The sequence below is a fragment of the Lichenostomus cassidix genome, chromosome 3, assembly GCF_008360975.1.
Source record: "Lichenostomus cassidix isolate B80296 chromosome 3, HeHo_3.0, whole genome shotgun sequence".
NCBI lineage: Eukaryota > Metazoa > Chordata > Aves > Passeriformes > Meliphagidae > Lichenostomus > Lichenostomus cassidix.
The window spans coordinates 43,150,670-43,177,550 of NC_139483.1; the positions used below are offsets into that span (position 1 = coordinate 43,150,670).

General features: G+C 37.2%; 1 protein-coding gene across 1 annotated transcript in view; it reads right to left on the reverse strand.

Annotated features, from left to right (window-relative positions):
* ARID4B (AT-rich interaction domain 4B) overlaps nt 1-26,303 on the reverse strand; it is a 63,087-nt gene extending 36,784 nt beyond the window's left edge. The window contains exons 1-11 of the mRNA XM_085056700.1: nt 26,186-26,303; nt 25,410-26,071; nt 21,995-22,105; nt 17,212-17,277; nt 16,529-16,619; nt 12,626-12,705; nt 10,195-10,286; nt 7,596-7,734; nt 3,797-3,876; nt 2,394-2,467; nt 1,418-1,572 (exon numbers count right to left, since the gene is read on the reverse strand). Coding sequence (XP_084912826.1) covers nt 1,418-1,572; nt 2,394-2,467; nt 3,797-3,876; nt 7,596-7,734; nt 10,195-10,286; nt 12,626-12,705; nt 16,529-16,619; nt 17,212-17,277; nt 21,995-22,105; nt 25,410-26,071; nt 26,186-26,303 — 1,668 coding nt within the window. The remainder of the gene's footprint in view (nt 1-1,417; nt 1,573-2,393; nt 2,468-3,796; nt 3,877-7,595; nt 7,735-10,194; nt 10,287-12,625; nt 12,706-16,528; nt 16,620-17,211; nt 17,278-21,994; nt 22,106-25,409; nt 26,072-26,185) is intronic.
* Between the last annotated feature and the right edge of the window lie 578 nt (nt 26,304-26,881).

The window sequence follows — 26,881 nt, forward strand, 5'->3', positions numbered from 1 at the left end:
AGGCCCACAGGTCCTGCTTGAGAAGAGATGCTGCTTGATAACCAGGAGGTTATAGGCACAAAACCAAAAAGAAGCTGCAGAAACTGCTCAAGTATGGGTGAAGAGCAGACTCACACACCACTGACCACCAAGGAGAGAGAAGAAGAAAAAAGAGAACGGGAAAAAAAATTTGCCTGTTTTAGAAACTTCCTTGTTCAACAAGTGACTGAAATCACTGTTTACTGGAAAAAATACTGTCACAAGAGATGATACACTAAATTCCAAAATATTTGTCTGAGATTAAATCTTTATGTCTAGCACATGGAAAGACTAGCTCAAACAACATCACATGCAACTAAGAGGAGCTCAAGAGAAGGTGTCCGAAGGGTAAAAGGTCAAATGTTTACAAATGCTGTCACTACAGGCTCTGTATTTTTCCCCTAGAAGCAGTGAAGGAATGATCACTATATAAAGATCATTCTGCATAGATACAAACCTATCTACAAGCATGATGTTCACAGCTGGACATGAACCTGCTGTGAAAGTTCAGAAATTGTATTGAGCCCAAGGAACTATTCCTTGCTTCTCAAAATACTAAGCAGAGTGCATCCCTGATCAAAGCTGGACAATCTTCTGTGAGCTAAAAGAGGAGGCAGAAAGAAATTACATGCATGGAGAGGTGGCAAAGTCATAACTTCACACTTTTGCAGTATCCCAACACATCTTAAAGAAAAGAATGACTAAAAGATAAAACACTATTGTGCCAGTGCCACAATAGCCAGGAAGGATGTACTGAGAGAAGGAACCTAACAACCATTTAAGACCCGAATCAGTCCAGTTTCTTCTTTACAATTCCACTACTAATAGGAAATTAAGTCTGCTGCACTACTGGCACTTGCTTAACAAATTAAAAGAACAGCTCTCAAATCCTGGTGAGAGAAAAAGTGATTATGGGCAGATACAGATTTAGAGTACCACAAGAAGGTACAGAGAAGTAAAAGATTCAAAAGCCTCTCTTTCAGCCTCTCAGCCAGCTGTAAAATAAAGTTATTTCCACTAATTTTCTTCTTTTCTCTTCTTCATTTTTTTTTCTGGACAGGAGGCTGGGAGGAAAGAATAGATAATTAGAAAACCAAGCATAATGTGGGGACTCCATACTTGCAAAACAAAAAAGAGAAGAAAGGTGGAAGTGGAGTGCATGGGCTAATGCTTTGATTGGAAGTTCTTTTGCTTCTTTACATCAGGGTAGTCAGAGAGATAGCTTGCAGTGAAGCAATTCTTCAGCAGACCAGGATAAGAGAGAGGTATTCATTATTGCCTATGTTAACAGTGTTGCCTATGTTAACATGTTAAATGTCCCATAACATTAAAAAGGCCTACTTAAATATATACGGCCCTGTTAATTTTTATCAGCTGTGTATCCATGCCCTTTACTAACTTCACTTGCCTCTTCCTCACTGCTGTTATCTTCTTTTTCTTTTTCATCCTCTTCCTCTTCTTCAGCTTCACTGCTAGAGCTGTCTTCTTTCAATTCTGTTTTCCAGTTACTAGGAACAGTTCTGTTTTTACGGAATTCAAGTGCTTGGTCGAAAGCTGTAAAAGAATCAGCCTTTGTTAGTACTGGAGGAGGTATCAGTTTGCACAAATATTTCAATTTAAAAAACACGAATCGGGGTGATGGGGAAGGGGAGAAGACGGAAAGAGTGCTAATTAAGAACTGCACCCCAAATTCAAAGAACCTAAACAACCACTCTGCGCTGTCCATCCTTATTTGTCTCACAGTCAAACTGGCCTAGAGTTCTCTGCACATCAAGCCACTCAGAGCTATTACTAGTATTTTAACCATTTTAGTGTCTACAGACACAAACAACGATCTTCTGTATAGGGCATATATTAAAATTTAATTCAGAAAACCTCTATCCAACAGGTTTACACTGCAGTTTATATATATCCAACAGGGAGGGCAAGGATGAAGAAACAAGCACAAGCTAATTCTAAGAGTTTCATCACACAAGCCTAAAGTTTCAAATGCACTCATAATTCCAGATTTTCAAAGTCCATAAAGGCAACTTACTTACAACTATTAGGGGCACTATTGTGAGACTAATCCTATAAAGACTAAAGCAAAAGGAAAAACACTAAAATAATGTATAAAACCAACATGTACTGTATGATTACATCCTTCGTTTGGTATGTCTACGCTTAAAGTAGGTGCAGAGCAGGTTGGGTGTTTTTGTTTGTCCAAAAAAAGTTCCTCTAACTTTTCAGAAGTGTTCTCTTCAATACATTATTTTATAAGAAAAGATCCTATATTTTATCATTTTTAAGACATGAATCAATCTGCCACAGATTTTGTCCAATTCATGTAACTTAGCAAATACATAGAAGCGTTTCTCACAGAATGTTATTTTTACCTTGTTTTAACAAAGCATCAGGCTTTGGTGAAGTTTCACTGATTTCCCGGACATCTTTTCTTGGCACAGAAACACTAGATAATTTAGAAAGCATTAAAAAAAAAATTAAAATATTTTAAAGATAAACTAACAGTACAATACAGAGCTACCACGAGGATTATAACACACTTACTAAACATACATAAGAAGCCTATGAAGTATATCTTGACAATTCTGTAGTGTTAAGTCTGGTACAGTATTACCATAATTAATCAGCGGATTAAAACCAAAACTTTTACACTAAATTGGTTAGACCAAGTACATGCATTTACTGCATACTGAAGAAGGCATGCTACTTCCACAAACAGGGAGTTTCTGCAGTCTCCCATATATATAATACTTTAAACCTTCACATTAATTTTCATTAATTTAGAACTCTACCTTGCTTAAAACATAAATCAGTACTAGTGTAAACTGTCAGTATGAAATTAAAGACTTCCATATCGAAAGAACAAAGCACTTTCTGATTTCTACTGTGTCTATAACCAAGGAAGCAAATCTGAACTGCAGCTCTGGAGGACTGGGGGGGGGTGGGTATGTGCTTGTGTGAAAGCATCTTATGTGTGTTCCTTTGGTGATGTGCACTGATGCTTGAAAAACTATCAAATGGTAAAGTGATAGCCTAGACTCAGTAAGTCATTAAACCACAACAAAGCTGTTAAATATTTCAACATCCTTTCTGCAAAACATTCTGTTAAATTGAATCAAGCACAATAAATATCTGCAACTTTTAAAATAAAACCTAAAACCTAGAAAAAGAATTCTATTGTTGTCAGTTTAAGAACACAAAGTTCTGTGTTTCATTGCAAATACCAGACAGTCTGGTTTCCTCTGTTTCTCTATCCTTTTTCCTACGTTGAGTAGCATTACAGTTCTTAGCAAGAAGCACAGTAAGATGCAGTTGCAGTCTAGATTGAGACAAACATATGCCTTGCTACCTTCAAACAAGAAAGAGGATTTCTGTGTATGCATGTGGTGTACGTGCAGGCATGCACACGTCCCCTCCGACCCTTCTGTAGCTGGATAAGCTTACAGCCACATCCCTGAAAAGCAGTGCTCTATTCCAACCACAGCAGGAAAGAGTTTCAGGCCATTCTTGAAGTCACGTAATACTGCTGTGTTTGCCACAATTTTAACAATGAAATTAAAACTAAGACAGAGAGATTTATACATCCCATTATTAATACTGACAAAGTTCAAGACTAATTTCATCACAATGTGGGCTGTTAACAGGTTTTTTTAAACATTAGAAAAAACTTGGCAGGAACTTACTAAGCTTACTGATTACCCAACACATCTCATGCCACACTTCACTAGATTGGTATAAATTTTTTTCAATTATCAACCTCTACATTCCTACTCACAATTTGCCATCCTTGAATGAGCGAACAAGAATATTGTCTTTTTTCACCGCAATATCATCACTACAATCTGGACAAACCACCTGCAAAGATATTAAAAATGCTAAGTTTAGAGAGAAAAAGGAAAGACAAGAGAGTAATAGTATATACCAGTGCTTCTTTAAAAGCTTTTATGCTCGTTTCTCTTTGGCAATCCTGAAATGAGAGCAACTGAGATCTCTCAAAACACAGGAGTGATGACCTCCTGAAATTACTGAATACATGAGGTCATGCTGGCTTCCTAGAGGGAAACTGACAGCTGCTGCCAGAAACATAAGTAAGAACAGCATTCTGGCAAAAGGTAAGTACCTGTCATGCCTCTGCAGCTTATTCTAATCCTCATCCTAAAAGGACAGAAATTCCACCAAGTGCTGCCACCTGAGTTAGAGACTACTTCTGGAAACTTCTAGAAATGGCAAGGATGTAATCACACACAGTGCCAAAACAAAAGCTAACAGGATTTATGAAATGCCATTTTATAAGGGAAGACTTACTTCTTCCTAGGAGAGAAGTGCACCTCAAGTACAAGTATTATGACAGGTTCTCTAACTCAAGAAGTAGACTAATCAAGTCTAGCACTGAGACAACATATGAATAATTTGTTGCAATTTTAAAAGCTATTTAAATTTTGCTAAACCAGTCTACAAGTCACTAATCAAGAAGCTTCAGGAGTTTATAAAAATACAAATATATATGTATATATACTTTGAATTGCCAGAAATATAAACCAGAAAAGTAACCCTCTCCATCACTCATCTCTCGTCTCATAACATGTATAGATCCCTGAAAGTTAGGAAACTTTCGGCTGCTATAAAACCTCAAGGAGCAGCAAATGACTGTAGCCCTAATTTAGCCGAGGGAAATGCCTCTACTCTTAGAGAAATTGTTGCCTTTCAGTCCTAATTTTCCACCAAATACATAGATACTGCGTAGCAAAAGCTTTTTTTTTTTTTCCTCCTTACATTGGTCACCAGCCATACAGAATTTTAGAAGCTAAAGTCAAAAGCTCCAAGTGATTTGGAAATAGAGTTCCATATCACAAAGCACAGGCTCAATATGCCTCTCAAGACAAATAAAATTTAACAGACCAAGTTTCAAAATTCAATGCATTCTACAGTCTACGAAGAAGTTACTTTAGGAAAATACAACTTTCTAACTGAAATACAGCTTGAGATACAGTTTGCAATGTCAAGGTAAAAGACAGTGATTATAATCCTCTATTTTAAACTGACAAGTGTAAACTCCTAGCTCTTTAAAGATGGAAAAAGGCCCTTCAGGCTCTAGCTACTGGTTTTCTAGAAGCATCAACATCTTAGTAGTCAGAAATCCATTCAGAGGTTGGAAAATAGCTTGCCACAACCTCACCTAGTGCCTTTACATCAAGCAACAGCGCCTCAATTTTGCCTGAATCAAGTTTGCTCAATTTCCTTGCAAAACAAACTCCACTGGAATCACAGAAGGATGAAAAAGATGATCCTATGTAAACTCAATTTTCTGAAAATGCTGCGGGCAGATTTCCTCACTGCACCCTTCAAAAGCCTTTAAGTACACATTAAAACAAAGGATTGCTATAAGGCATACTAAATCACACTCTTTGACATAAGGAGCAACTGTCAGGCCCTTTTACAATTACAATTAGTTACTGTGCTCACCCCCTCCCCAAAGAACCAATAAAAACAAACAAAAAACTCCACCAACCCAAACATGTATGCAGGATTAAAACGATGTAGTCAATCACTGAGTCTTCAGAATAATTTTTTACCCAATTTAGACCTCTACAGTTTTAAATTTGTAAGTGATAAGCTACTTGGTTAAAGGCTTGATATCCAAAATACTCAGTTTCCACTACTAATCTTAATTGTTACTTGCTGTAAAGGTTTAGACTAATCCCTGAACTTGTTTTCACATAACAGACTTGCACAATGTCCTCTGTGCTTATACCCAAAGTATCTGTGCATAGTTTCATTAATAAGAAATAATGTTTACATACACATTCTTCAGGACATTAAACCTGAATTTTCATTTCATTAGTAATGTAATTACAATTACCATACTACAGAGTTAATGCAAAATTTATCAGCAATAAGGTAAGATTACTTTGTTGATACAGCAGAGGTAACCTGCTTACAAGGTAATAAATCCAAGAGGCACAGCTACTGGGGAGTGGATTAAGACAAAGAAAACCAAACCAAACCAAACAAGGCAGCTATTTGAGCCATAAACCTATTCTTTGGCCTAGCTTTTCTGGTTAAATGCAGTATGATGTTTATTTGCAAAGCCACAAACCTGATTACTAAAGTAAGAGTTAATCTAGGATAAGCTATTTCAGAGTTAACAAGCTTCACCCTCAAACTTTACCCCCCTACTGCTTTTTATTCATTGAGGGGAGCTTTCCATGAAGAACATTCCTATCTTCAAAAGAAAGCCAAAGAAATAATTGTGTATCTTAAGTGTATCTTTTCAGCAGAAGCAACAATTCAGCTACTTTTTAAGGTGTGACCCACAGCTACCCTGAGCAGCACTACACGTGCCACAAGCAAGCCCAACCCCTCTCAGCGAGTAGGTCATGGGCATGACCAGAAAGGCAAACCCAGCAGTGTGACATAAAACTGCTCAAGACAGTTTCACTGACCACTTCTCTGAGTGAACTGTGAGGCAGGTGATATTGACAGATATTGCATCATCTTGATGACAGCTTTCAGCATAGAAACAACTCAATTTTTATTATTTATCACTGGAAACTTCTCTTAAAGCTATCTGTTGTAAACATGGTTATCTCCTTGCTGGACATTCTGTCCTCTCCCTTGTTGTAAAAAGATTTCAGTGACTCTTTTTCTTCCACAAACTTCACCACAAGAACTCCTGCTGGAAAGCTGCTGGACTGCATTACAAGACATAGCAGGTGACAAGCAGAAAGCTGCAATTGAGAGCTACTGCACACACTAAGAGTTAAGTGTTACTGTAGGGCATCTTTTCAAAAGCAGAGCACAAGTCTTCCTGAAGTTAGATAAACATATTAAGCTTTCATTGCCAGGAAGAAATTAATCAAATATTTACAATGAAAAACGAAATAAAAATTAAAAAGCACAGTACTAGAAGGTATTGCATATAGAAAGATACTAATTTCCAAATATATCGATCAGTGAGTCTGCATGTAATCACTGGCCTAGCTGTGGCATTTTTTCAGAAGTTTATTCCTTAAAATGTATCTTTAAGCCAGAATAAAGGAAGAGAAAAATACCACTACTGAATGGCTCCGATGTAATTTTAAAGTAAATTTACTGTCAATTTTCCACTACCTACTGTAGTGACCAAGGAAAAAAAACCATTTGAATTTTTATCCTATGTGTTTATACTGAATGTTGAAAAATCATGTCTATGTAATCACTAAACTTCCCCTGTCTTTGTACTTTATATTTCCTTCCTTGATAAAACTCAGTTATTAGGAAAATTGACATGCAACAGCCTAGGAAAAAAGCCCTGAAATTTTAGTCCAATCATACTGAACACCCTGCTGAGCTAGAATTAGGTCAACAAGCTCTAGCTGTTTGGAAAAACAAAGGCCATGCTAGCAATCCCTTTTTCTAAATAAACATATCTAGATATATTTCCTTTGACTATTATGGTACAGTCCAATTTCAAAAAACATGTTAAGTTCTAATAAAAAAATGCCAAAATGAAAAAAAAAAAAACCCACACCTTTCTTTGGTGCCTAGAAAATGACAAAAGCTGCACTGGATTATAATAAAGATTAAATTCTTACCAAGGCTGGAAACCAAAGAGCTTTCTTTTTATCCACACTGAAGCAGTCCACGCACACAACTTTTCCTAATAACTCATCACTTTGTTTCCTATCATCTTCATCTTCATCGCTGGAAGAGGATGAAGATTCTTCTTCAGGACTAAACAACAGAAAGAGACTTAAAACTCAACTATTCAAAATTTGCTTATTATAATTACAGGAGATCCAAAGCTAATTGTTAGAGAGGCATAAACACTAGTGACCTGAATTGCCTGTTTTGGCATAAAAATGAACAACGTATTTATAACTGTAGTAACAATTCAAACATCACAAACTCAGAAATGCACACTTGCTAGTAAGACATGCAAAACTCAAAAAAACCCACCACCGTGCATCCATATGGAGGAAGAGAAATGCACTGTCAGAACATTCATAGGGAAACCATTCTGCCCTACAGAAACACTGTTCAAAAACACTGTTACAGTTGTAGTTCTGGACTAATGTTAAGCTAAACTGTTTTGGTTTTCCCTCTTAATCTCTCCATGCTTTTACTTTAACAACCAGGCAAAATGGAAAGCTATTTCAAGGACAAATCTTTGAAGAAGAAACATCAGATATAAAGATGAATAACAAGGAGAAAAAGAAGTCTATTTATCCTTAGAAAGTTCTTTAAAGATGTGCAGTGAAGCATTTCCATGACTGTTTCAATTTCACATTGAATGAAGTGGTGGAATGCAAGTAGATGGGCCAAGGTGCAAATACACTTTCATTTAAAAAGGTTCTAGCTCATTGTTTTGACTGTTCAAGTACAAAGCTGCACCTGGTTTTAACCATGTGGGGAGTCTAAATGTATAAAACTACTACAAACTAAAATTACTTGCAACTGATTAACAAAAAACAAACCAAAAAAACCTCCAAAACCAAAACAAAACAGCACTCTTGATGCTCTTCCTATACGTATCTTTTAAAATAGTCACTTCAGAGGTTAATTCTCTGAAAATAAACAGCATTTTCAATGAGCACAATTAGCATTATTTTAAAAGCTATCTTCCATTTGTCACATAATTGCTTTGAGTACAAAATTCAGTATTAACAAAAAACTCACAGTTACCATTTGTGTAACAGAAGGCAACTGATACACAGTCTAAGGAAAGTTTCCTTTTCCGCACCTTAAAATTACTTTATTTCCAGTGATGATAATTGTTTTGGTTTAGCACTGTTTTGGTTTCCTTTTTTTTCCTCTTTTTTTTTTTTTTTTAAGTAATGGTTTCTTTTAAAAGATATGGAAGTCTCCCAGGCTGCTTTCTAGGGTTCAAGAATCTCTCATGGGAAGAAAAAAAAATCAAAGACTAAAGAGAAAGCCAGAACAATTTTGAAGAGGCTACTTCTTAACTCAAATTGTACACATACTGGCACAACTGTCTTTTAACACAGTTAACGCAGTATTAATCATAATAAAGATAGGTGTGTTGCTTCTGACATAATAATGTCCTGTTCAACCCAGTCAGATGTTACACTCATTCTGGTAATGCCAGCTTTTTTCAGCTTTTTACAGCTTTTTCCTTCACTACCTCACAAAAGTAGTAACTCGGAAATTTTCTGAGTAAATTTATAGCTCCTCTACATATACAGGGCAAAATTTATTTCAAGCTACCAAGAAGTGCAGAAAGGTAGATAACCTAAGCATGAAAACCACTACACCTAAAAATTTTAAGTAAACAATCAAAACATCCCACACAAACAATGAAAAACAGGCACTGAATCACTTAACACTGGTTTATCAAGACCACAGCTACCTAGAATTTTGGCATCTAGGAAATCAAGATGCTACCCTTGAACTTTGTTTTTATATCAGTTAGCTTTGCTGCAAACCATACTAGAAGCAGTGGGAAGAAAGTGTTGCACAGGAAGCTCCACCTGGATATTAGAAAGAACTTTCATTGTGCAGGTGACTGAGCACTGGAACAGATTGCCCAGGGAGGTTGTGGAGTCTCCCTCACTGGAGATGTTTAAGAACCACCTGGACACAATTCTGTGCTGTGTGCTCTAGGATGACTCTGCTTGAGCAAGGAGCTTGGACCACATGATCACCTGTTGTCCCTTCCAGCCTGACCCGTTCTGTAATTCTTCTGTAATTCTGTTATACCGTTCATCTACTTCTAAAAGCCCTTCAGAGACCCTGTACTGAGAAACCAAAGGTCTACAGGAGGATTCTGGGTCCTTCCACAAAGGCTTCATATCAGCTGGACAAAGACTGCATTGTAATGATTTTAGCTTGAGTCCAACACATTTACAACACCACAGAGGTATTTTTCAATATAATTTAACATCACATTTCCATTTGGGATGCCACCTTTTTTTTTTTAAACTTAATAAAACCAAAAAAAGCTCTTGCCTATAACTGGTACTATTTTAAATATTGATTACATGAACATTTCAAATGCTTGCATGCAACAATACACATGTATCTGACTATCAAACTGAGTGGTAAACACCACTTTTCATCCAGCCCCCTTTTTTTTTTTTTTTTTTTAAGAGAAGCCTGAACATGCAAGTAATAAAACTCCACACATACTGAAAGCTTCAGAATTGCAGACAGATATCAAAATATTAAACTTACATATGATTGGATCTCCTTCCTCTGTTTGTTTTCTTTCCTATAACAGGAGTCCCAAAGTGTTCAGGATTGGTGAGTGGAAGCTGATCTAATGTCTGTTGAAATGAAAAAATACATATGCATATACATTAGAAAAACCTGGCATAAGTTATTCTCCAAACTACCTGCTTTGTTGAAGTAATTTTTGTCAATAGAGACTTTCTCATTACAAAAGAAATACAGAAGTATATCATATATATCATGCCGAGATTTTTAAATAGAAACGTGTTTTGTTTTGGGGGTTTTTTCAACACTTTCTCTGCACCTCTGAATAATTAACTTTTGTCCAACATACACAGACTATTCTTCCCAGAAGTTCTGGTTTTGGACCATTACAACACAGAGAAGTAGGTATCACATGTTCTACTCACCTGGGATATTCCATCTTTATCAGATTGATTTTCTGCCTGTCCTATCATTAGACTAAACATTGAAACATCTACACAGAAATGAACAAAGGTCCCCTTTGAGATGAAACTGCAAGATCACTCAGTAGCAGCCAACATGACAACTTAATTGTATTTTTTGTTAGTAATTCATACTTTGATAGGTGAAAGAGATTCTAAAACAATATTGAAGAGGCTGCTATATAGATAATTGGGAGGGTGCTAATTGATGCTTTATCAGCATCAAAACAAAAAGAGAGGGGGAGAAAGAACTTTCCCTCTTCAGGGAGAATGCTTCAACAGAAGGAATTTATGGACATGCAGTATCTTCTTTCCCTAAGCCTGCTGTTAATTGTTTCAATGATAACTGTTCCAGATTTGAAGGCTCCTGGTACACAACAATTTTTTGTACAGCCACTTATTATTGTCCTTTGAAAGAAGGCAGAAAGCCTTCCAAATTACATATAGTCCTCTGACTTCAACTTCTTTGCTATGTATGAATTTTTAGATGTGTAACATCAACAAGAATTTCAAAAGTATTCTGTATCAGAGAGAATTGAAAAAGGGACAATAAAATTGGCTTTTTAGCATCTAAAAATAAATGTATTACTACTTCCAACTGTGGTGGACGTCCTAAAAGATTCTACACCACACACGTGGGAAGCAACTTCAGAACAAGACAACTGTGGGGCACTGGCCTAATTACAAAAGAAATTTGAGATGTAATTTTCCCTGCTGTGTAGCTGTGCAATCACAAGGTAATTATTAGAAATGTACAACATGTTTCATTGAGAGCTGGTGACAGTGAATTGCCTATCAGTGACTTCTGGCAAAACATCAAAAGCTTAGATGATAAAAAAAGAAGTAGCAGTCATCTGAATGTAAGGTTTCTTTGAATCCGACGAAATAGTCCGAATTACTCTCATTCAGTCAAACAGGTCACAAAGATATCTATATATAGACTAAAATTTTCAACCATGTACTCTAAGGCAACACTCCTGAAACCATATTAGAATAGTATTTATGGAACAGACAAAATCTAATCTTCAGTTGTGCTGATCATTAATAACAAAGAGCTAATTGAAGGAATACCACATTCTTTAAAATTATAGCATTTCTATCTAAATCCAGATTAAGGCATCTAATTAGGTTCCTTTCTTTACATGTGTTTAATCCTGATTTAGGATTCTAGAAGATGTGTGAATCTTCACAAGAATGCAGTATGCAAGCAACAAACTCAGCTGACTGCAATAATAACAGCACACTTAAGTAGAGCAAAAAGCCCCATCTTCAGTAGCTGTCCAATAAACAAACATGTTTACATAAATCTGCCCATCCGTCCAGATTGTCTTACATAATATGACGGAATAACCCTAGCTCTGAAATTCCAATTATTTGAAATGTGCTACAAATGTTTGCATACTTTAATGTGCAAGTCACCTCTAAGACATGAGCCAGCTTCAAAATACTGGTAGCTGTTCTCAAATAAACAAGTAACAGCAACTTCTTTTTGGCCTTCTAAAAGATAAGCATTTTTCTTTCATCAACTATTACATATTGGATTTGACAATCAAAAATGCAGCAGAACTTAATTATATGAAAACATGTCCATTAGTTTTTAATGTTATAAATTGTATTACTTTTCATGTTATAATTCTATTGTAGCTTTTTCCTGACTAATACTCACAGATATTTTTTTATACAATGCAAAGTAGCTATGTGAGCGCAGGTTTTTTGTGTCATCTACAATCTATGAATTATCAGTAACATAAAAATTTCAAAGTTGAAATGCTGATTTTGTTTCTTAACTTATACAGTTTGGTGAAATTTAATTGTATTTCTTGATTTTAAAAAATAATTACCCAGACCCTGTGGACTGTACTTTGCATAACCCTCATTTTTAGTAGCATGGATACACCTAACATACTAAAAACTGAAGTAAAAAGTACCACTTTTAAATTTCTGAAGTTTCTAAATAAAAAGTTGTAATATAAAAATTCTTCATTTACCTCACTTTCAGCAAAATGTCTTTCTCCTTTTAAACACAGGGAAGAGCGTCTCAGAGTCTTCTCATCACCATCATCAAATACTGTCACCAGGTAAGAAGTGAGGAAAGAAAACATTTATTTTTAACTCAGGATATTAGTAAGTGATTCATTTACATGTCAGAAAGAATGGGATGTATATTCCTGTAGTCAACCCTTAGAACAAACCTATGCCTGGATAACTCTGCAGACCCAGTAAAGCATTTCACAGATTGACCGAATATATAACCTACTTTCTCACCATATCTACTTCATGCTGTCATATCTTTAAAGGAATCTTGAGTAATCAGTAGTTGAGCAGACAATTCATGGATTGGGACACAAAATTAAATTCAACATACTAGAATTCAAAAACTCTTCTTCTAACATTTACTATTTTTAAATAATTTTATCACATAACCAGAACTCGTATGATATTCAAGTGAAAGCTATGCTTACCACGGAGTAACATAAGTGGATATTTATAGAAACAACTTGCAGTTTAATGTAGGAAAGTTTAATGCCTTTCTCTACTGACTTCATGAAATTACACAAAACAACAGTGATACCAGCCTAAGGAAGATGACAACAGTCAAAGTGCTGACAATCATCAAAATCAGCTGTACTGACAGAACTGTGGACCTCCCAGTTTCTACACTTTTTGCTATCTCTGCTATCACTAGGTCAGCTGGAAACAAGTTCATAATACAGTTCATTCAGCTGCATCCATTATCCTTTTGAATCCTGAAACGCACTGTGCACATTTAAGGTGGGGTCTTCAGAACCTGATAAACTGGCCATATTAAAAAAGTAAGCTTTTGTCATGTCTTCTGCAGGTGCTTAACAGATGAAAACCTGGTAACAAATTTTGACTTTCAGGCTTTGCATGCACTGCTCAGTGAGACAAGAATTGATCTCGTCTTCCCTCTTGAACAGTGATAAAAATTACATTCTTGTTCCCACAAAACAGTGACCGTGAAGATTTTTGTGGGCACATGAACAACTGCAAAGTAAGACTAAAATATTACATTAAAAAATAAAACTTTCAGCAATCTCTTAACATGTACCTTTCAGCTTGATTTAAACCTCCTCCTCTGTCCATCAACAGATCAAATGAACAGAGTTAAAAGATTGGCTGTTGACCAGCAAGATTAGAGAGATTAATTTTAAATTCTTGCTTTCAGATGGAGGGTGCTATACTCTTCAACATTTACTAATTTAAATAAAAACATACAAAAAGCAACAAGGTACATCAAAATTCTTGACTAGTATTTTACTTAATATTAAAGAACCTTTTATTTACTTCTAAGAATTTTTCACACCTATATAAAATTCAGTACTGCTAATGAAGAAACTTCCCTTTGTAACTACAATTCCCCAGCTTGTATTACATACTACAGTAATTGCTGAACACTGTTGAACTGTGATGAAGTATCACTTAGAGATGCACATCTGTGACTTCAAAATCTGTTGAAAAGTATCAACGGCAAGAACTGCACACAAACCACACGGATTTGGAACTGCATCTCAAATGGTCAATACGTAATTAAGCCCCCCTTTGGTTAAGTGTAGAAGTCAGCAGGTTCCTAATCCAGTTTGTGTTAATTACCATAACAATCTCCTTATATAATGAAAGATAAAAAAAAAACTTATCCACTTCAAGAGATAAGCTGACTACAGCAGAGGTAAACCTATTCAGAGCTAGGTAGGCAGCCCATAATGTGTCCTATGTGGTAATCTGCTTGTGCCCTCTTCCCCGCCAGAGGGATTCATAATCTTGTTCCATAACACGAATACTTTCAGAGGAAAAGCCTGACCTCCCTGAAAGACTTATGTGGCCAGCATGGCCCATATGGCTTAATGAGTATGACACTCTCATCTATTGGAACATCCTGAAAACAATCTACTGTGCCAGCATACAGTAGTGTAATGTATTTAAAATCATGTATTATGAAACTGCAAGAAAAGGGGGGGAGGGGGAGGAGTGGTGTGGTAGTGTGTATGTATATGTATATATATATATTCATATATGTATGCCTATTATATTTACAGGTTTTATGCATATATACACATATATAAACACAAAGTGCTATACTAATTTTAAAAGACTATGTAAGTTGGATTTTTATAAAAATTTAATTTAGTTCTTATCATTCTTTGGTAGGAAAGCAGTAGCACCAAGAAAGACACATAAGCAAACTGATGTACAATTTCTATTCAGACAAGACCTTATGAATACAAGACAGACAGGGATGCTGTTAAACCAACTTTACGAATGTTTCAGTGTTAAACCATTTCTCAAGCAGTCCTCAAAGGGTTATTCTTCTCCACATACTGCTGCAATGGCACATCTGGTCTTAAGTAACTTTTGGAAATGTACTACTTTAGATCGATCTATGCCTTCACCAAGTTTTAGACTAAATCATAGTAGTTTTATTCACAAAATCATTAACAGTGCAAATAATTAGATCCTTCACAGCAAGTGCTAGGACAACATTAGGTAACTGCTAGTTAAGATGTGTGCCAATTCTGCAGTCTGGTAAATGGCAGTATATGTTACAGTGGGACTTTCACTCAGATCTGCAAAGTCATCACTGTCAGTAAAGGTAATTTCTGTCTCATTCCACCCACCCTCCTGACAAAGATAATTCTAATCATCCACAGCTAGAGTCAATTCCCTATCAAAGTGCATTACCCTGCCAGCAGCTGTGCTACTTTTACCAATTCTGCAAGGTCAATATGCTTTTGTCTGCTTTTATCTATAAAACACAAGAGTTGAGACTAAAACCCACACTTCTTCCTTTTTCTGAGGTTCAGGATTTTTGACAGGTATCTACTTTGACTGTAACTCCTTGACATTTACCTTCAAAATTTCATCTGCATGGCTTCCCAACTTATTCTTCTTGCTGAACTGCTAAGCTCACACTTCCACAGAAACATAAACATGGACATACAACACAGTTTTAACACGAGCTGTACCATGTGCTTCTTAAAATCTCTCATATCTGATCCACTTCTGGTATTAATTACCAAAACACTATCTATAATGTTAAATCTTGTCTTTGTACCTTACGTTTTACCCCATCCTAACCCAGTCTCTCCTTTACCAATAGATTCCACTTCTCCAACAGGAAAACAGACACATTTTCTTCAAAACTTATCTGTAAAATCTTATCTAAATTTAAAGCTCTATTCCCTTCTGAACGGACTATGACTAGGGAAAATTAGGTCCTTCTCTAGTAGTTCAACATCACTTAATTAACAACAACCCATAATATCTCAAAAGAACTAAGTCTTGCTAAAGTTCTTTCAAGATCTAGTCTTCATCTCCCCATATCCCAGTTATCTACCCAGGACAAGGTTATGTAATTTCTCAAGAATCAATACATTTTCTGTATATTAATTTCAAAAATCCCACCCTGTATTTGCTAGAGAGCACGTGCATATATCGTGTAACATCTGAAATACCACATTATAACAAGCCGTGTATGTTTTAACAGCAGCTGTTGTAAGGGCTAAGTCTGGGAGTAGGGAAAAGTAGGTGTCACAGCTTGTGTTCTAAAAGCATTTCTTTTTTTTTTTTTTAAATGAAGTGTGACGGTACACTTTGCTTCAGAGTATTTAACAACAGTATATTAAATATCTAAGAAGCAGTCACCAGTTATAGAGCAATTCACCAAGTCTTTATTTGGTGTCCCAGTTTCACTTTTTAAGTGGTACAGTTTCTTATAAAAACCCAAAGTAAAAAGTTTAAGTGTTTTTCATAAAATATCTGAATACCTAAGCATCTCCAAAAAAATCTCTCTCATCCATGCTTAGGACACGTCCAGGTCACAGGCTTATTTTTAAGTCATGAGTTTTATTCAAATAGATAAATATTTCTCTTACCTACAGTATACCAACTTGCATCTGTTAATTTGTTGATAACTGCTTCCTGGTATGTTCCATCTGGATTCTTCACTTCCACAACAGTTCCCACCTAAAATACAGAAGTCACTTAGTACTGGAGAGTTTCTAAAACAGGCAATGAAATTAACACCTCTGTATTAGCAGACAGAGATAATTTCTAACCTATTCCATACTAAATAAAACATGTTTTTCCAGTTTCATTTGAATATACTTATATCCCTCAGTCTTTTTTCATTCCTTTAAAATAAGCCAACTAACTGAGCAGATTATTTCCTGCCACCAGGTGGGGAACAAGAACCAATTTGAGTGATGTCATTCTCTTGTATAAGAGCTTCCCCATCAAATCCTCCAGCTGAGTTCTCAAAACAAATGGAGACTAAAAATCAGCACCAGCCATACTTCTTAGCTTTAAGGCAAAAAGAACAAAGAGGCTTGCACCAGCCTGTGCTGCATCCCCTTTAACTACAGAGGAAAAAGCTAACATGACGAGTATACTACCTCTAACTTTGTAGCATTACCTTTTATGCCTTGTGATCAAATCTAGCTTGTGTAATAAGCTGAACCTTCTACTCTCACCCCATACTGCACATGCACATTTATGTCAAATACTGGAAAAAAAATGTTTTCCAAAGCATTAGCAATATATCAACCAAATTTATTACCTTTAATGGGCCCTTTATGTGGTCATCTTGCACTTCCACTGTTGAAGAATCATGCCTAAAGGTTACCTAAAAAATATAATTCAACTGACAATCACTTGATACAATTGAGCAGCATAAGCACATCCAAATGTCAATACACCTTCTCTTGCTCTCATTTTACAGTTAGTCACCGTAATCATTCCACTTGCTGAAAGCTGTTTTATTAATATATTTTAGATATATGAAGGGCCAATTTCTTACTTATCAAAACTTCTAAAATATTTTTTAACTTTCACAATACACCATTATATCTAAAGGAAATGATAGACAAGAGTATACCAAAATTGTCTAATGGCTCAAAATGATCTCTGCAGTTCTCTTAAATGATCTGAACTTCTCTAGTACCACAGCAAGAAAAGAGAAAGTTTCAAGACTTCTGAGTGCAACTTTAAAGATACACTTACATTTCAATGCTTTGAAATCAAACAGTTTTAGCACCTTTATCTTCTACTGACAAAAGTAAATTTTTCATCTCATGGTTGAAAGACTCACACAAGTACAGGACACGCTATCGACAAAACAAAATGAACAACTCAAACAAGCTTTCAGTTAATGTCAGTCTAGCCTACACAGAGAGTTTAATGGAAAGAAATGTAAAAACAGCTATCTGTCCAGTCCTTCAAAACTGAAGTAACTAAATCCTGCAAACAGTTCCAAGGTATTTTCCCCTGTCATCCCCATAAAGACACAAAGGCTTTTTGTCTTTAATCCCACACACTCTGTCCTCAGAACAAAAATTGGTCTGGAAATTCAAATGTATGATTAAGTTATCTGTACCAGGTGCTATTGACATTCACCTTCCATTTCATTCACAATTAACTTGGTTACGCTGAAAGTCATAGGATCCTCTGATCAATTACATCTGAAGTTTTATTTCCACTCTGCTTTTAAAATTATAAGAAACTGAGAGAATTCTGGCATTACATTTTATGTACCTATATACATTTATTAACACACACAAATAATACTCTGATGTTCACCAGAACATTCTCTCTTGGTTTATATATGATGCTTTTAGTGAGTATTCGAAAGAAGTAAGAATGTAACATGAGATCCAGCTGTGTAACAGTAACTCTGAACTACATAGCAATCCTACATCAAATCTCAGGATTTGTTTCACAGGCGTACACAAGATCACGCTCTCACTGTTGTTGAGAGATTCACTGCAGCACACAGCAACAGCAAAATTTCCTTCAGAACCACAGTGCTCTCTAACACCAGTTCTCCTACATGGCCTTCTCAGACAGGAGATTCTAAGGAGTTTTGCCAAGAACAGAATCTACAACCAGGACTAAGGACAATCTATCTTGACTGATTAGAAAACAAATGCACTGAAATGCTATACTGCCTTTCAGGTGCTACTTCAATGAAATAGCCATCTTGTCTATCTTCTGTTCAGAACTACAGCAACGCATATAGTTGTGAGAGTTCTTTTTAGTGCTGCACATCTCACCTACTGATGGCAAATACTTTCTGTCCACCACACAGACAAAATCACACCTTGTGACTAAAAGGCAGACAAAGGATTCAGCTAGGAATTAAGCGAGCAAAGACTACTCTTCTGAACTTCATCCTGACATGTAGAGGCATTTAATTCCCTCTTTAGGAGAATTTATCTTCAGTTAGGATGCAAAATAATCTGAAATCTAGGGTCAGTACTGGCTCATACAAAATATCCAGTATATCACTTCTGATTTAGAGACATCTGATTTTATTTACTTTCTATAGTTATCTTAAATGTATGTTGCAGCAGAAAGGAATTCTATCCAGAACCATGAGCCAGCCACACTGTACTCTGATGAAAAGTAATTGTTATTGTATATTCAAAAATGGTTTGTGTTTTTAAAGATGTCTTGGGGCTTTGACTCTTTGGGGGGAGATTTTTGATAACGACAGCTTTTGCTTCTTGAGATACCCATATGTGCTCAAAAAATACTGGTTATTAACAGAAATATTTAAGCTCCAAACTCAACATGACACTGCTGGCCTTTCTTGAAGCTGAGAAAAGTGATGTCAGTATTTATTAGATGTGGGTTTCATTTCCCTCAGTATTTAGCAGTGTGGATTTTTTCTGTCTCGGGCAAAAGATTAAGACATTGAGCACATCATCAACTTGGTTAGACTCCGCTAGAATTTGTTTTTGCTTCACCATCCTGAAAAGACAGTCCTAATAAGTCCTATTACAGCAGAAGCTTTACTTGTTTCTTTTTAATAAAGACCTACACAGAAAACAATTTCTTCTGAAACTTCTGCGCAGGGTGCCCAAACACAAGTGGTGGTGGATGATGCTGCTAATTGTTTCAGGAGACGCTGCCAAAATAAACCAGCTTAAGTACTATCAAAAAAAAGGCTATAACAGATCTGATGAAGTAGACTCTTGTAACACTCTTGTAACACCCAAAGTCTTGCCCTTGAGTCAAGTCAGTACAACCTTCAACACTTTTCAAAAGTCCAGGCAAATCTGAAGTTTTACTGCTTTCCATAACCAAGCTGCAATGCTGTTACATGTTACTGTAGAATTCCATACCACATACAGAATTTGCCAAAGACTGCTAAACTGTGAATTACAGTACCTATTGATACTGAAATAATAAGTACATAGCACCTCTATTAAATTGAATAAAGTTATTAAATTATGGTGATAATGGGAAAGCTATTGTGAAGGTATCTCCTCAAAATATTCTAGGAAGCAGAATTCAACAGAAGAAGAAAGCACATAAAAGGAGACACAAACATATTTTACTTGTCTGAAGATTACATACTCCACACCAGAAGAATTTTGTTGCCACCCTACTTTCTCAGCAGAACATCTAGTTATAAAACTTGAATGCTTCATACTAAAATTGACAGCATTAAGTTAACTGACTTTCCTTCTCCTCTAGTAGTTAAAGACTAAGGCATAAAATATATACTGGGGCCAAAAGAAACCGTTCAGCAAGTGAAAAAAATAATGCTGCAGATAACGTACCAAAATTCCAGACAAAGCACACCTGATAGTAAGAGTCTTTGTTAAAGCCAATATTGAGGGAAGTATGCATGTGCCAGAAAGAGCTAAACAGATTTTCAGAGAAAATCAGAGGGTCACTGTAAACTTAAGGAATACACATTCCTGGTGGAGAAAAGACAATGTAAACAGATATTGTTACAGCACTTACACAGAAGAATCTCAACCACAAATCACATTACTCTATAGAGCAACAATAGTACTGGGGTTGAACTTTCTGAGGCAATACAGTAACAGTGAAGAAACACACACACACACACACACAAAACTGAATCCACAGAGATTTTTACAGTATCTCAACAAACAATTTACAGAAAAACTCCACCTCATGTCAAGATCTTTCTGCAAGCCTTACAGTAACCAAACTTAATGCAACAAACCCATAAGAAAATACTTAGCACTGAATAATAAATAGCAAGTGGCCATCTAAGGAGGTAGACTGAAAGTCCCCTAAAGAAGTGAAATGAGTTAAGATTTCACTGATCTAGGCACAACACAATCCCTGTACTTAAATACTGATGCTTAACAGCTTAAATAGCAATATTTAATCACTTAAACCCAATGGTACTGTAAAGCACAGACCGGCTGATGCTATTAAGAGTTTTGACTAATGAAATGAAAAGACCACTAATTTGCTCTTCTGTCAGATTTAAGACTAAAATCTTCTTTTTGTATTTAACATTATTATCAAATAAGTGACAACAGTCCTTCCCACCAGCGTTTATGGAGAGCACCTGCTCTCTCCCTCATATGTACTAGAGGCAAAAATCAGCCACAGCACGAGGGCAGAGTCAAATAATGCACAATAGCTCATAGTGTGCAACAGTCTTCAATAACAGGTTATCACCACTCACGTATCACACATTTTTCACTGAAGTTTACAGTAGATAAAAGAAAAATATCCTGTTCTGTTGCAGAACAACAACCTAATTTGTATTTTCTAGGTGGTTTTGATCCTTGCTCTGTAATATTTCTATACGAGGTTAAGAGCCAAAGCAGAAAAATACTACCTCCTCCCAAGTTAAAAACATTTAGGGCAACGTTATGCAAACAGAAATATATGGCCATTTTGCAGTGTATTGTTGTGTTTATTTCTAGAAACAATACTTTAAATTTTTGAGGAATGTTAAAATGTATCTCTTGCAATCCCTTTCCAGAATTTTTATTTGTACTGCATGTGGCTTACATTGATTCAGTCATTCGCTAGTTATCATAAAGCTCAGGTGAGATCCCCTGCATGTTGTTCTGTAGAACTCAATATGCCAAGTCTTTTTTGGCAGGCAGAATAGTTTCACCTTATTCCTGGAGCATCATCTAGTTGCCACTGCTAAATGACAGTGACCTGTGCTCCTCAAGTAAAAGAAAATACATTAAACCTACTTCGAGTAGTCCTAGCTATTTTCTGGCAACATTCTCCCATACATAAGCCTACATTTGTCACATTTTAATCAATTAGTTTAAGGTCAGCCTATGGCATTGAAGGTCAAAAACACGAGATGCAAGCAAATGACAAAGTAGTGACAGAAACAGAACATATTTCATTGTGTGGGAGTGGGGGAACCCCTCCCATCCCAACAATAATAAGCTTACTGTTATTTCAAAGACCGTACTGCCAGCCTCCAAGGACAAGACAGCCTTTTAGCCGTCCTGAGACTAAGAAGTTTCCTATTGTGCTATTTTGAACATTAATATAACTTTTTTTACCCCCTCAAAAGAAGTGTTTGCGGGAAAACCACATACCTTGACTTTGACAAGCCTTTTTGCTGTCTTGATCTTGGCTTCACAGAAGGCTCCTCTATACTTTGCACTCACATCAGTGCCCACTGTGAGATAGGGAGGCTCATCAATTGCCTGGAACAGAAAGGAAACCAACTGCTTTTTAGTTACTGACCACTGGCTGTGAGACCATACAGCTGCCATGGTCCCACCAGTTTTTGTAGACAAAGCATTACAAAACAACCTAATGAAATTTAAATTGACAGCATATGTGTATCACAGTAGCAGAAACACGGAACACAACACTAATTACAATCTCATAATTACAATTTCATAATATACATACATAATCTCATGATAGAAGATCATAAATATAATAAACTGATAGCACAGTTATCTACAACAAGCATCACATAGGCTTCCAGCCTCTGCACCATCTGAAGACACAGTAGATGATCAATTCCGCTGCAATAGTGAAGGCCAGCCAAGTGTTCTACCTTCTTTAATTGCCTCAAGACCTGCTAAGTTGCATGAAGACACCAGGAAACAAGAAACAGAAGAGGCGGGAAATAAGTGGGTTTGGGAGTAGGAGGAGAACATAGGTCAAATCAGTATACTCAGTGAGCTCATGAAGGCATGGTTCTTTCAAAGGAAATCCACCATCTCCTAATGCAATCTGTGCAAGGAGATTCCATATAGCTGAAGCACCTCAGTATCACTTCACAGACTATGCGTCAGAAGAGGAAAGGCAGAGGGTGCAAGGTTTGTTTTCAAGAGCTGCAAGCCTCCATAGAGCCCCAAACAAGAGCAGAGAAGAGAGATTAAGCCCTTGTCAAAGCCACATCATGTTTCTGTGCCCCTACAGATTCAAACACAGCTTACAAGAGACATCTCTTGCACATCCAGGTTCTCTGTGGGAAGAATATAAAGATAAATCTTCACAGGCATCAGAGACTGATACTATTTGAGACTGAGGTGTTTGCAGTCAGCATCAGATAATTCCCACTAGCTGCTTCCAGTTCTAATACATCAGAAGTAAAGGATGGAAGTACGTAACTGAATGCTTCAATGTGCAATTTTTCAGTAATTTAAGTTTTATAAAACTTGATATTGAGAAACATTAAGATGCGACAGGATTAACTCCTTATTAATGATTTTTACACTGACTCTGTTCCAGCCTAGATCTCATAGGTAATAGAGTAGGTAACAGAATATATTTCTGAGTACTACAAATCATTACCAATCTGCACTAAAATCATCAAAAACATGGATGCACTGACAAACCCCTCCCTCTCTCTCCCTGCATGTGTGGTACGTGACTGAATGCAGAGCACTAGGATATAGTACGTTGGTGGTACTATATCCACGAACACCTATCCGTTCCTAATCCAGGCTTAATCGCAATAAAACTCCACCGAGATTAACAAGAAATCTGTTAAGAGTGTAGGGATTCTGAAATTCATTCCCTCCTAGCTTGTCCAACAGTACTTGCCTTTGAGGCAGGGTGCAATGCTTTACTCTTGCTGCAGTTGCACGGATGCTGACAGAGGGACTCAGACAGTGATAAATTTGGGTTTGGGCAGTACTCTCACTGAAGTGAACCAAAAAGTGGCTGTTTCACGCAATATGAATCTGAGCAGAGAAAAGCAGCAATGTATTCTCTCGCAAAGACAGTAAAGCCCTAAAAGGGGAGCATCCCTCCTGCTTCACTGCACTCTTTAGTACAGAAACCCATTCACCACTATAGTGGTGATAGCACCTCCCGCCAGTTCATCTTCCGAAGTTAAAGTGCAGAGTACTGAGGATACTTTAACAAGAGTGACAGATCTCAGATGCACACAGCTACAATTCTCCTGTAAACAAAACTTACAGAGCTAGTTGTGTCAGTGTCGGTCTATACTTCTCTATACAGCCAAACAAATTATCTCAAAGACCAATCCATACTGACAAGATGAACGTACAGAAAAATACAGAACACTTTTTCTTCACTGCTATTGACATTAACTAAAAAGATATAATCTTGAAAACCAAGATAATCTGAACCTCTGATCTTTGAATGTTTGAAAATTTATGGCAGAGGAACAGGCAAGTCAACAATCAGACTTTAAGCAGGACTTTAAGTTCTTACAAAGATCGTAGTTACCAATATTGTGATTACTTTATCACTACTCTTATTCTTAACAACATCTTCCAGAAAGAATATTCAAAGAAGGACATTTGTAGGGATTAATTTCTGTTACTAACACACAAGTTCATTTTAATCTCTAGCCTAAATCTTTTGAAATTTCTCTTACTCCTTTCACTGGAATTAGTTAATATTTACTACTGTAAAGAATTTCAAAATTAGCAAACATATGGACTATTTGATTACCAATGTAGGTATTATTTACCAGAAATACAGTATCAGAGTGGCTTTTGAGAGAAAAATTATTAAATTAATTTCTTTAACAACCACTATAAATCATTATATAGTTTAAAACAGCATCTGAAATATTCAATGGATACATACTGGATCTTTTTCTGCAATTTTATTATTCCATTGAAAGACAAATTACATGGGCTTTCCCCCCTGCAGATCACTTAACTCGAATTTCCAGAATACTTCCCTCATTCTGACAGAGTAACAGCTGAAAGTGTCAAGCTACAATAATTAGCAAAATATGACACATCATAGAGAATGCAAACTACAAAAATAAACAATAATGATAAAAGTCTCGCATTAGTTTTAGGTAATTCTTACCACGACTTTGTTATTTTCACCAACTCTGAGTCACCTATTCTCAACCAGGTTTTATTCAATTCCACCAACATTAGAGAGATTAAAAATTAGTATACAGCTATTTTTACCTGTTATCCCTTCCCTGCTTTGTGCTTACGTCATTTAATAGATGTCCTTATACTCAGACTGAATGTATCTTTGTGTATTTAATTTTGACATTTTTATCACAATTTGGTTTCTTTCTTTTTATGCTTTTCAGAGCAGGTTATCAGAAAAAAACAAACAGTATGCTAAAATGCAGCTAGAATCTGATAGTTCAGTAATCTTGGAAAATGTCTCAAAATACTGAAAATATCTTAACAAGAAGCATTGCAGTGGTCTTCAAAGGGAAGAGGGAGTATCCTATAATACAAAAAGTTCTGGGCGTCCTAAAATTTTTGAAGGCATCTTGAAACAAAACTGTACTAGTCTCATACGTTGCTGTCTCAGCCTTCATTTATTTTAAAACAAGATAATATGAACTGGCATTTAAATTTATATGTGAACATACTCACCTGCACTTTACACTTTAAAGGTAAGAACCACCTTTTCAGTAGCATATCATAAAACCATCAGTAAACTTTTGTCAGCAGCAAAACTGAAAAGAATGACAGCACACGCCATCATTCATTTATAATGAGATCATGAACTTCTTTCACTCACAGCAGCTTCAATACACACCCCAGGATATCCTGTCAATGTTTCTATGCCTTTATAAGTACTCTTCCGAAAATCTTTCAGTTCACATTGCAAAGAGAAAAGTGACGCCGATGGAAATATCTCGGCTTGTTCGTTTGTTGTTTTACTATTGCCAGAAAACTGGCACTGAAGATCTTCATAGAAGCCGCTAACCAAGCAGGTGCTTCCAAGAGGATCACTATTCTGCATGAATGACCGAAGCATGGTTACCAGAAGGGGGACCGGCTGTGCTGGGTGACACCAGCAGACGGCCATCCGTCCCCACCCGGGTACCAGGGGAGGGCTGTGCCCCGCGGGAGCCAGGCGGGGGTACGGAGGGGCTGTTTTGGGAGGAGAGCGGGATGAGCCCTGCCCCAGCATTCGCTGCAGGGGGGTGCTCAGCGCTACCAGCGCTTCGAGCGGCTCCTCGAGGAGCTGCGGACAGCCGGGCCGATGCTCCAGCTTCGGCAAGGCCGCCGGAGGAAGAAGGCGCCCGGGTAACTTGTTTAGCCCGTTCGCGGCGGCAGAAGAGCGGCAGTGTCCTCCGGGGAGCTGCCGCTTTAAGGGGAGGGGCCGGGCCGGGAAGCTGCCAGAAGTTTCTGGCTGCCCGAGCCAGCCCCAGAACAGCCGGCCCGCCCGCGCCCTCTCCCCAAAGGCGCCCAGGGCTCCGGCAGATTAAGCGCGGATTGCAGTAAACTAAATTTGTCCCCTTAAGGCGATTGCCGGGTAAATCTGCGCGCAGGGCTTCCCGGGAGCCCGCCGCGGCTGGAGTCGGGCACGGAGCAGCGGCAGCTCCCGGGATCCGGCCGGGAAAACGAGCGAGCGCTGCCCGCGCCCTGCAGTGCCGCTCCTCCGAACGCCGCTGGAATGCGCCTGGCCTTGAATATCCCAGATCATCGGCCAAATTACTATAAAAAAAAAATTCCGGCGCTGTCTTGGGTGAGCAAGAAGGGATAAAAAGAAAAGGACTTCCTGCAGTTTTACGCTTTCCATTAGGAAATCCAAACTAATGGACAACCGCCATGCTACTACTAGCACTTCATTTTGTTTTATTAATGGGAATAGGATGAATAGTTCTCTGCTATCTCAATTCCCAAGTGCTGTGCGCGCACAGGAGTTGCAGTGCAGGCTGCCGCACTGAAAAGCTGGTTTCCCACTTAAATAAGGAGCAGTCTCTAGGTGACCAGTCAGCAATTTCCACCAATTCAGTGGCGGAATTTTCTTTGGCAGGCAAACCATGCTGCTGGAAGAGTTCTGCTGCAGCTTTCGAGCCGATTATACCTGGAAGGATTGATAAATGGCTAGGTGCCCACATCATAAAACAACCTGCACATCTTCTGAATTTGGGCATTTACATCGCTATTAATAGTTCTGGTCTTCCGTGTGTGAGGGAGGAAACACACAGACCTCTCCAGAGCACTATGGAATACACATTTTAACACTGCAATCTAAAATAGAAACATCACCCTTCTACA